At 40.5% G+C, this 12,976-nt stretch overlaps 1 protein-coding gene across 1 annotated transcript in view; it reads left to right on the top strand.

Moving 5' to 3' along the window:
* MAP3K20 (mitogen-activated protein kinase kinase kinase 20) overlaps positions 1–12,976 on the top strand; it is a 216,017-nt gene that overhangs the window by 170,018 nt on the left and 33,023 nt on the right. The window contains exons 12-14 of the mRNA XM_083154790.1: positions 8,053–8,097; positions 11,663–11,693; positions 11,785–11,924. Of these exons, the coding sequence (XP_083010916.1) occupies positions 8,053–8,097; positions 11,663–11,693; positions 11,785–11,924 (216 nt within the window). The remainder of the gene's footprint in view (positions 1–8,052; positions 8,098–11,662; positions 11,694–11,784; positions 11,925–12,976) is intronic.

Here is a 12,976-nt window from a genome sequence, read left to right as displayed (position 1 = left end):
AGTATACAGAAGTGTCAATATACAAATAGAACATAGTTATAAAAATATAGTAGTAAACAGTAGCATACAATGTATTCGACAAAGCCAACTCTGAGACTAATGACAGTATAGTTCAATTATTTGAATTGCCAACTTTTAACATGATAAATTAGGTGTGAAGACAGCGGTTTGGTCACGGAAAACAGGGAGCAGAGGTATACTATTATACATCTACTAGTTACCAGCCCATCAATATGACAGAACAACAGAACATTAATGTCAGCGCTGGCGGCTCTGCATGCTCAAATGGATCATCGCTTGAATTGCTCTGCAGCATGCCATCTAGTGGCCGACCGCATGCAAAACACTTGAATTCCCCCTCTAGAGTTGAGGAGCAGTGGATTATATAGGATTATTCACAAATAATCATGAATGGACGACACATCGCACACTAGCATCCAAAGCATTGTACAAAGGGTATCGAATCATGAATAATATCAATACAGGTGTGACCTAATAATAACCTAATGGGATCAACAGAAAGTCCAGTATGGGGTACGGTTAATCATTTTATGTCAGATCATTTTCCCCAGCAAGCACCATTTTGTTGACCCTAGAAATGTGAGATTCCTTATTTCTTATAAAAAACATTGTAGGCCACAGTCTCTGTCAGAAAAAGTACTAGGCAAAAACACATAGGTCCTCGGCTTTTGAGGATCATCCATTACTGTATGTGGTGTTGCGCGATAATGGGTAATTACTCACGCAAGAAAAACAGGCTGTAATTGGATCGCGCCATAATGACCATTGTGATAAAATCCAATTTCTTAATGCAATAAAATGACTGCAGCTTATAGGATACCACCTAAGCGTGAGGATGGGAACCAGGTGGTTAGGGCCTTATTCTAGTTCACTCTTTCTGACAAAATCCTTCTTAGATGGACAAAACCATGTGCAGTGCAGGGGGGCAGATGTAAAATGTGCAGAGAGAGTTAGATTTGGGTGAGTTATTTTGTTTCTGTGCAGGGTAAATACTGGCTGCTTTATTTTTACACTGCAATATAGATCTCACTTTGAAGTAAAACCTCACCCAAATCTAACTCTCTCTGCACATGTTACATCTGCCCCACCTGCAGTGTACATGGTTTTGTCCATCTAAGAAGTATTTTGTCAGAAAGGGTGAACTAGAATAAGACCCTAGAATCATAATAGGATGGAAGGGTAAATTGAGCTTAGCCAGGTGTTTGATAAAAGATCTTTGGCCACATCAACATGTTGTGAAGTCCGTGTGGGTATCCTCATTCCTCATTTATTTTTTTAACGCTTTTTTTATTGACACAGTATGCGATTGGCATACAAAATATTGTAATAAGTGCCACGGAGCAATACAAAGTATACATAAGGGTATTTGCTATGGGACACCAATCAGAATCTACTTCTTATTTAGCAGAAAGTATCTGATTGGTTGCCCATAGCAACACCCCATCTGAAATAAAACTCCTATCTTAGTATATTTCCCCCATAGGCGTAAATTTAGAGAGGAGTTGGGGATGTTGCCCACAGCATAATAGAAAATGATAGACGGAAGCTGATTGGTTGCTATGGGCAACATCCCCACTCTTCAATTTTAGTACCTTTAGTAAATGAACCCCATATAGTACTAAAACCTGAATTAAGGGTACATTTATGGGAGTTCTATTGAAGATGAGATGTTGCCCATAGCAACCAATCAGATTGTGCTGCTTATTTATTTAGCACCTTCTAGAACAGGGCTGGGCAATAAGCGGCCCTCCAGCTGTTGATGAACTACACAGCCCAGTATACCTTGCATCAGTTTCAGCGTGGCCAAATAGCAAAACTAAGGCAAGGCGTGCTGGGATGTGTAGTTCATCAACAGCTGGAGGGACGCTTATTGCCCAGCCCTGTTCTTGAAGATAATATATATATATATATATAGAATCTAAATGGTTGCTATGGGCAACATCCCATCTTCAATAGAAATCCTATCTTAGTAAATGTACCCCTTAGTGTGCCTTGAAGACCGAGATCGGGAATGCCTGCAGTATGAGCATATATAAAATGTTCCATAAAACGGTGCCTCCGTAGAGATAAAGATACAGAAAGAAAATAAAAAGTCCACAAGTTTGTATCATGAAATAACTACCATCCTCGTCTTCAATTTTCTGTATTCGGTGACCAAAGACAATGACGTTTTTCCAATTCCAGCAGTAAGCCTGACCATCCATGACTAGTGGAACCATAAAGAGGAGAACCATGGTGTTGTGGTGCCACCACCATGATTTCACAGCCCTAGACCTTTCGGAACCATGGCTGAATGTGTCTAGTAGTGGGGGGCCCCACTCCCCAGAGGAAACCAGCTCTGTCTTGTACGTTGTCTAGCAATTTATTTTGGTGCATTTCCCAGGACTTACCCAGTGTTATATATCACTTATGGAATCTGGAACCATGTGGCATATTACATATGGCAACATGAAGCTTGCCGGAAATACGGCAGATTTCCAAATTCATCTACTACATTTTTCTTAACTTCTACTTGGATTATTTTGGAGCATTGAAGACAGCATTGTACATGTGGGACTTACCAAGTAGGCAGGTCCAGTATCTACTGCATGTCGCCTTGGTGCGGTCTATCCCTTGTACATTCCGAGCACAGGCAAGCTAGCGCACATTTATTTTAAGCCTTTTCACATCTTGTTCACTAATAACATTTAACATTTTAAGCTTGTCTGCTCCGCAGTAATTAAACGCCGCAGGTCTCGGGCATGCAGATTTACCTTCCTTTAATATATTCTTCAAGCAATTGTCTTGTACTGAGCCATCCATGTTAAAATGGGATTCATCCACACATTTCAATCCACAGATCTGTCACGCTGTATTAGGAGGAATTATGGCACATTTAAGCATTGTATTTCTGTAATCAGGCAGCTTCAATGCTCTTAATGAATTCCTACTTTGCTTAAAATTGAAGAGAACATATTTATTCTGGTTGTATTAGTAATAGCAGATTATCCAGTGGTTTCGGTATTATAGAACAAAGCAATTTACTGTTATTAGTAGGATTACTTTCTCCAGAGTGCAAACTAATCATGCCGCATTATAATGTATGTCAAACATACAGGACTTTGTAGCCAGTGGAAATATGGAAGCAGTTGTCTTGCCCTGTGACCTTTAAGTTTATTCTTAGAGATATTTAATAAGGAATTAAAGGATAACTTGTCTTAACCCTCCCTCCCCTCGCCCTCAACCCATAAAACTATGACGGAATTACTCACACGTGATGTGCCAGAGCTCCGCTGTCGGAGGTTTGTGTCCCAGGATTCACAGATGACAGGTCCCCTTTTTTAAAATAAATTACTAAAGCAAATGCAATAAACTCCGCTTTATCTCTCTCCCACGGATTCTAAAGTACAGTAGAACACAACTAAAATCATATACAGTGGCTACAGTATGATGGAAGTCTGGGACTCGGTGTCAGCCTATGGGGGGTATTTAATGTCACGCGCTACATTGACAGGAAATAATGCTCGCCGCCTATTCAATGCTGCCATTTTTAAAGGCAGATTTAGACAAAACAGATCTGACTTTAAAATAAGTCAGATCTGTTTTGTCGGAAACGGCCGTTAATTGTCGAATTAATGTCAATTCACGTACATTTTGTCGAATTAATGTCAATTCACGTACATTTTCTCCGACACGCCCCCTTTTCGACACTCGACATGTGTAACATTGAATTCTGCCTGTCGAGCGGAGACAGGATTCCGACAGTGGGAAACCAAGACTGAATACTCCGTTATATTTATTTATTTACAGTTTCTTACATAGCACAGCATATACCGTTGCACTTGTTCCTTTGTATAGATAGAACACTCCAGCGTTAAAGTGTCAGTAGAAAAATGTATATCACCTATGCTGGTGAACAGTGACTATACACCTTTATTACTTACATGTTTCGCAAAGATTCCCTGTTACCACACATAATGCATACCAATCAATATGAATGAGTAATTTAATGGGCAAAATCATCCACGATCCTCATTCTTCAAAGTGACATATCCAGTGTGTACTAATCAGTGGCAGTTGTAGAGGTGGCGATGCAGGGCAGTCTAAAATTCAAATAGGGCAGTTGCACTCCAGACACTGCCAGACCTCACTCGCCAGATTTCGTTGGTGTCGCTCGTCTTTTCCACATAAGATGTTTCATTTACCTGATATATTTGTCACAGGCATGGAATGAACAACTTTTTGTTTATATGTTTTTCTGAGTTAATAATAGTAACTCATAAGACAAAAAAGCTAAGTAATAAGATTAGTTTCAGATTCAAAAAGTCTCTCTGATTTTCAGCCAAGTTCCCCGGGCACTCAGGCTAATTTATGAACTAATTTATGAATCCGCCGCAGGGACGCCGCCAGTGGCAGCCCATCCGCTGCAGGGGGGAGTTACAGCAGCCGCGGCCAGCAGCCCCTCCGCTTCTTCTCCCCCCTCAGCAGCCTGACAGCCCCCCCCCACCCTTATGTATATATATATATATATATATATATATATATATAACCAAATATATAGAGAAAACAGGTTGTTGTCAGCACTCTCTCGGTCTTGTGTATAATAAATGTCAAAATCAGGCGGCTGGCACCATAATATGTTCAATGTTTCAGTTTTATTTGAAAAACTTTCGTCAGGACCTATATATATATATATATATATATATATATATATATATATATATATATATATATATATATATATATATATATATAATAAAGGCCCCACTGCACTGCTTTGCCCGCGGGCCTCTAATGCTCTTAAGATGACCCTGCCCCTTGGCAACGAGCAATTTCACCCCCTTTAACAACGAGCAACCCCCCGTGGCAATGAGCAATTTCACCACCCTTGGCAACGAGCAATTTCATCCCCTCTGCAATGAGCAAGCATTTTTAATGACATCCACAAGAAAAAGCAGGGCTGACCCAGGTTCAGTGTAAATGGTGCAGACCCACGTCAAAGTGCTGTGTAAATGGGGCATAAAGCAGGGTCAGATCCTGGAAACTCCAGTGTTGAAAGACCAGGGTCTGACCAGGGTTTTTGGTGTAAAAGGGGTATTATAGTGATGATATCATTTCACAGACTGCTATTGTGCTGAATATATGAGGTTTGTAACAAAGTTTTGATACATAACAGTTGATGTGCTAGGACCCAGTTTGTGCTAGGACCCAGGTTGTGCTAGGGCCCAGGTTGTGCTTGGAACCAGTTGTGCTGAGACATCCACTTTGAATATTGTAAGAATTTAAAGGGGTGATTCAGGTTGGTCTGAAAAAGCAAACTCCTTCTTTAATGGACAAAACCATGTGCACTGCCGGTGGGGCAGATGTAACATGTGCAAAGAGAGTTACATTTGGATGGGGTGTGTTCGAACTGAAATCTAAATTGCAGTATAAAAATAAAGCAGCCAGTATTTACCTTGCACAGAAACAAAATAACTCTCCCAAATGTAACTCTCTCTGCACATGTTACATCTGCCCCACCTGCAGTGCACATGGTTTTGTTCATTAAAGAAGGAGCTTGCTTTTGCAAACCAACCTGAATCACCCCCTAGGTTACATCTTGGTGCATCATGATCAGGCAAACATTGGAGACTTGGAGTCACCATTTGAGGATGACCGCCAGTGTGAGAGAGGAAGCGTCTTTCTACGCAAACGCCTTCATCGACAACACTGTTCTATGTCCGATTTGACACCTTCCAGTCACTGCCCGGGAGCGTCCTGTGCAGCTTTATCAGTTGGAGCACATGCGCGGCGCGACTTAGACATATCCACATAAGGAAACCATCTCCCCCACTGCGTCCGACATCGGCAGCACATCGGCAGCACGTGCCACTCAAAATCAACCCGTATATATTTTATTTTACTGCTGAAATAATAAAAAAAAAACACCCATCCCCCAGACCCTTGAAACTAAATAGAACATTTCCATAAAGCCTCAATTTCCATTAAATCGGCATCGCTGGCCACAGTAAAAATAATATTAGCTTAATGATAACCATTAGAAGCCAGGAACGTGACCTCTGTGTTACATTTCGTGCTATTAGATGTCTACATGCAATTAGCAGAGAGTGGGAATACGGCCGTGATACTGACGTGGGGCTCTTTTAGAATACCCTTCTACTTATGCCATGCAAAATGCACCGTATATATTTTTAACTACCGTTTAATGGAAATCTATAACTGCTGATGGGAATGACAGCGATCACAAATCTGCTGGCAGTTTATTTTTTTGAATGAATAATTGGATAATCATAGTAAAAAAGCAATTCAGAAAGAATAGCAAATGACCTTTGTGCCACAGACACGTGTAAGCGCTGACCCCAGGGCGAGGATGTCAGGGTAGCAGAGGATAATATATTTCCCCAGCAGCCCTAGCCTTGTCGCTCTGTTACCAAGAAATTCACTTTTTTTTCCCCCTCTGACCTTTTCCGTGTTATCACAGATGATGAAAATGAAAGCGTAGAACAAATTCAAGGGCATTATCTGTTTATATATGTCTTCAATTGTACTGAAATACATTTTTATTGAAATTGACGTTGTTACCAAAGTAAGCTAATAGATGGATTTAAGAACAGTCATGATCAGCAGCCAAGCCACAGGTGGATCTCTTGTGGCCGTCCTGACCTAGTGCCTCATTTCCCCATAGTCCGCCTCCTAGTGTAGGCCTGGCCAACCTCTGGCTCCCCAGCTGTTGTGAAACTACATATCCCAGCATACGATGAGGTCGTACCAATGACGTAATAATGCCACTTTATAGGTCATTGGTACGACCTCATCTGGAATACTGTGTCCAGTTCTGGAGGCCATATCTTCAGAAGGATATAAATACATTGGAGAGTGTACAAAGAAGGGCAACTAAAATGGTTCATGGCCTACATCACAAAACTTACCTGGATAGACTAAAAGATCTTAACATGTATAGTTTGGAGCAGAGAAGGGAAAGGGGGGACATGATAGAAATCTTCAAATATATCAAGGGTTTTAACATAGTACAGGTGGGAAATTTTCTTCAAAGGAAAACAAGTAATAAAACACGAGGACATGCACTGAAACTGGAGGGAGGTAGGTTCAGGGGAAATGTTAGAAAGAATTACTTCACAGAAAGGGTAGTGGATAAGTGGAATAGCCTCCCATCAGAGGTGGTAGAGGCTAAGACAGTAGAACAATTTAAACATGCTTGGGATAGGCATATGAATATCCTTACAAAGAAATAAGGATTAAAAAGGGTTGAGTTTACCTGAAGGGTAAAAAAGGGGCAGACTAGATGGGCCAAATGGTTCTTATCAGCCGTCAAATTCTATGTTTCTATATGTTACCCAGCCACAAGTATTACTATTAGGGTATGTGAAAACTATGGCAGGGCATGCTGGGATGTCCGCGTTACCTGCACACATCGAAGGCAGACAGTTTGTGAACACAGCCTATCAATTGCCAGATTGTCAGTGACATCACCTTAACAGTGTGCTTCAGCGTAATATGATGTCACCGATTCCTAGTAACTTGATAGGCTATATTCTCAGGATTAATGGCACAACCCACAAACTGGCTGCATCCACTGAGTGTAGGCTAAATTGTCCTAAATTCCCACCTACAGCAGGCCTATCATTTCTGACAGAAGTGATATTATGCAGTCAATCCGTGGGAGATGACTATTCCCATAGAGGTTATAGATATATACAGGTACTGCATAAGGAACTGGATGTACGTACTGGAGATTTAGCTACAGTATAGATGACAGAGCAGAGATGGGGAACGTGCGTCATGTTCCTTCTTTTTCCTCGGCCTATCATCTGTTCCAGCATACCGTAAGTATCCGCCATCTCCATCTTTCCTGTCTAGAATGGAGAAGAGATGGAAGTGGCAGCTGCTTATCGTCTACAGTATCATCTGGTAAAATAGTCCTACAATTCATAGTTGAGATGTTTTTGTTGGTAAGCGTCTTACATTAGGCGGCTGCACCACATGCTATTGGCTGACGTGCTGATTATTTTGTATTCTTATCTCTCCGCACAGCTGCTGCCATCCTTTGACATATGCGCATGGACAGAAGAAGATGTGGTAAGCTCCTCTGGAGTATTGGAGATATCCAAAATATTTGATACAAATTAATAGTCTTAATTTAGTTTATTTATATTAAATAAAATGGTAATTTGTGAATGTATGACCACACCAAAGGTTGATGTTTATAAAGTCAACATTCATGATGTTGACACGCAACGTGTTGAGATTCCCAGAATGTTGACAGGTGTAATATCGGCATTTTGAGAATGTTGACATTCGGGTTGGCTGCGAGAGGAGATTAGAGTTGGGCTGCCTATGGGAGAGGTTAGGGTTATGGGCCCCATACATCAGCAATCACAATTAATGGATTTCCAGATCAGTGATTTTTTGGCCAGATAAATGGATTCTACAATCTATCTGACTTTGCCCACACATTACAGATTTATTTCAGTGATCGGCAGATTTTTCCATCTAACGATTGCATCTTCATATCTGTAAATTGCCCATTCAATTGTCATTTCAGCTGTTCATAATGTAAATAGATGAAGAAGACGAATTGGGAATGCCCACACATATAAAAAAAAATCTGCAGATAATACCTGATTATTAAGCATGTTTAAAAATCTGATTAAGCAATCGATTGGCGATCCCTATTCTTTTTTTATTGGGATTGCCAAAAAGAGGAGCCCATCTAAAATTAATTGTGGCAATCATCTCCAGATCTGAGGATTGTCACAATTAATTGCTGATGTATGGGGCCCACTAGGCTCTAGAAAGAGGGTAATGGGGCCCATACATCAGCAATTAATTGTGACAATCCTCAGATCTGGAGATGATTGCCACAATTCATTTTAGATGTGTGGGCTCCCCCTTTTGGCAATCCCAATCAAAAATTAATAGGGATCACCAATCGATTGCTTAATCGGATTTTTAAACATGCTTAATAATCTGGTATTATCTGCGGATCTTTTTTATATGTGTGGGCATTCCCAATTCGTCTTCTTCATCTATTTACATTATGAACAGCTGAAATGACAATAAATTGGGCAATTTGCAGATATGAAGATGCAATCTTTAGATGGAAAAATCTGCCGATCACTGAAATAAATCTGTAATGTGTGGGCAAAGTCAGATAGATTGTAGAATCCATTTATCTGGCCAAAAAATCCCTGAATCTGGAAATCCATTTATTGTGATTGCTGATGTATGGGGCCCATAAAGCATAAAGACTAGGATTAGTAATAATGATGCATCGGAGGCCTGACTCAGAAGTCATAGTCACATGACTTTTTTTTTTTTGACAACGAAGAGGAAAAGGCTGTATAGGGGAACGCACTGAAAGTTAAAACGTAACTTTTATTGATTATATATTAAGAATGCCTTATATCATAGTATGGAGCGGCATATAAACAGCAAAAAATATTGGAAAAATTAAAAATACATACAAGTTACACACAAGATAAGTGATAAGACAAAAAGATAAAGAAATAAGTGTTCTAAAATACACAGATGTTGGTTAGGGAGGAGAACTGCAATATAACGAAGATTGAGTCTCTATTAAGTTGTAGCTCCTAGTCTTGTGTGTCTAAATGTTCTGAGAGAGATACCACTGGGAGTATGATATTCAATTTTATGGATGCAGGATAGTTTTTTTATTATTCTCAGTATTGGAAGTGATATTTGGCTCTTGTGATTAGTACATTATAATCCGTGGTACCATACATCGTCCCGTTGCATTGGGTATTCCTCTCTCACTGGTTCCCCAATGCCAACTGATCGATGTAGGTGTAGACTAGATTCTGCACACACTGTATTCTGAATCTAGTCTACACCAACATCGATCAGTTGGCATTGGGGAACCAGTGAGAGAGGAATACCCAATGCAACGGGACGATGTATGGTACCACGGATTATAATGTACTAATCACAAGAGCCAAATATCACTTCCAATACTGAGAATAATAAAAAAACTATCCTGCATCCATAAAATTGAATATCATACTCCCAGTGGTATCTCTCTCAGAACATTTAGACACACAAGACTAGGAGCTACAACTTAATAGAGACTCAATCTTCGTTATATTGCAGTTCTCCTCCCTAACCAACATCTGTGTATTTTAGAACACTTATTTCTTTATCTTTTTGTCTTATCACTTATCTTGTGTGTAACTTGTATGTATTTTTAATTTTTCCAATATTTTTTGCTGTTTATATGCCGCTCCATACTATGATATAAGGCATTCTTAATATATAATCAATAAAAGTTACGTTTTAACTTTCAGTGCGTTCCCCTATACAGCCTTTTCCTCTTCGTTGTCAAAATATTGTACTTCTGTTGGGAACAGCACCCCCCTCGGTATAGATATAAATTTGGGGGTCTCTTTTGCTATTTTTTCTCAATAAGGTTGTGCGGGTATATACTCAACCCTGTAAGGGGTTAATCCAAAATAGTCACATGACTGCCTGGACCCAGAAGCTGCACTGGATCCGTTGCAGCCATCATGAGAAAGTACATCATCGCTAGGCAACCAAAATGTCAATATTTCATCACTGTCTTCACGATAAAGGTCAGCATTGACATTATGAACATGTCAACATTTTTATTATGTACATAATGAGTGTAAATTTTTTGACTGTCGACGCATCATACTGCACCCCTACCTCAGGCCTATTTGTGGTGTAACATAAGAAAGAATGTCTAAGGGGCAGATTCACTTAACTGTACATTGATGTGGATGTTGTGTATCCCTTGATAAAGTTCCCAGAGCTATTCATTGACAGAGGCTTGATCACATGGCGGTATCCTGCGTTGTCATAATAGCAGCCTACCATGATGACCAGGAGAACTTTCTCTGGGACACTTCTGGCCAGTGTAAATGTTGCACAAGATATTTTACACGTACTGTAGGGGGTTATTCTCGTTCATTCACAAAGCAAATTCCTCAAATGGACAAAACCATGTGCACTGCAGGTGGGGGCAAATTCCTCAAATGGACAAAACCATGTGCACTGCAGGTGGGGCAGATGTAACCTGTGCAGATAGAATTAGATTTGGGTGGGGTTTTACTTCAAAGTGAGATCTATATTGCAGTGTAAAAATAAAGCAGTCAGTATTTTCCCTGCACAGAAACAAAATAACTCACCCAAATCTAACACTCTGCACATGTTACATCTGCCACACCTGCAGTGCACATGGTTTTGTCCATTTGAAAATGAATTTGCCTTTGCGAGTGAACCAGAATAAGGGCCCTACTGTACGTGTTCAAGAGGACTAGACTTGTTCCAGAGATGGGTGGATAAAACATGTCACAAAACAGGGGCCAAATTTAATAGGGTGTGAGAATCAGAATGTGAGAAATTTTGGGAGCGTTTTTTCTTCTTTTTTTTCAAGCGGCAATCATTTACATGTCAAAATCAACCAGGTTATTCGTGTAAACGATTGCCGCTTTAAAAGAATATGGGAAAACTCTCCCAAAATCTCTCACTTTCTGATTCTTACACACTATTACATTTGGCCCCTGACGTCCAAATAGGGGAGAAAATCAGGGCACATTTATGCTAGTATTTAATATATGTATTTAATTTCTGTTCAAATGTAATATAATGGTGTATTTCTTTTCAGTTTGTCTGGATGCAGCAGTTGGTGAAATCAGGTAAATGCAGCTGGTGTTCTGTGGTTCCTGATCTTCGTTGTTCTCGGTCTATGGCAAAGTAACACAGAGTTCACCAATCTCTTATTTGCAGATGACAACTCCGCCTTGCAGAGCATTTACCCCACTCTGTTCAGGGAGCACCACATTACAGGGAAGAGACTGCTTCTTCTGGAGGAAAGGGACCTCAAAGATATGGGCTTAGTCTCCAAGGGGCATATAATCCATCTGAAGGTACGCACTACAGCCATATACCAGCATAGCTACATTTATAGTAATACCGATATATGTAAAAAAGGGGCAGACTAAATGGGCCAAATGGTTCTTATCTGCCATCAAATTCTATGTTTCTATGTATATATGTCAATGCCAATCCATTGACTGTGGACCTAGACACTGTAGATATTTCCATCCATGCCCAACCATTTGGCCCCTTTCTAGAGTCCATATACTTTGCTTATGACAAGCAGTAGCACCCATGCAGAAATACCCACAAGGTAAGTGCGGTAAACTACTGATGGAGTCTCAATGGAGCTACTCCTCGCGATAGAATCGGCAATCACCACTGTGTGCCATCCGACTGAAGGGGGCATGCACGCATGAGATGCTCACACGCCCTGCTCCGACTGAGCCTGCCGCCGCCCTCCGCCGGGTCCCCGCTGCTCCCCCGCAGCCTCCACTTGACCTGCCCATCTCCCTGAAGCGGAGACGGGCAGGGAATCCGCAAACCGCCGCCGTGCTGCCTGGGACGCTGGCGTGTTCCCATCAGATGGAGCTTCTGTCTGCCAGCCTGCGCCAGCTCAGGAGATCTGGTGATTCTTCATGCTGGCGCTCCATCTGTAAGCCTCTGTAAATTTACCGATTACGGCAACTTATTGAATTTGGCTGAAAACAGGAGCTGATGGTGGTTCTCTTAGAGCAATCCTCATGCGTAATCTGTTGTCATGACCGGCATTTAGTGCCTGATATACATGAGAACATCTGCCTGTCCCTATTATTAGTGCTCACAGGTATTATTCCCAGGTCGATATACAAATGTTGCTGTAATTCTTATATAAAAGATGACCACGTGTACATGGAATTATCGATATTGACTTTTTTAACATTAAGGACAATATGCAATCATTCTTTTGGATGGCTTTATATTGTAACCCAAAATGTGTGATATAATTAATTGTTACATATATGTAATAAATGTATTATTATTATAATTATTATTATTTGTAGTAGTGTAGCCATTATTATTATATTTATTATGATGATAATTATGATGTTGGTTATTATTA

This window comes from Crinia signifera, chromosome 7, assembly GCF_055691185.1.
Source record: "Crinia signifera chromosome 7, ASM5569118v1, whole genome shotgun sequence".
Lineage (NCBI taxonomy): Eukaryota > Metazoa > Chordata > Amphibia > Anura > Myobatrachidae > Crinia > Crinia signifera.
Note: the sequence above shows the minus strand (reverse complement) of the source record. Positions and strands in the feature narration are given on the sequence as shown.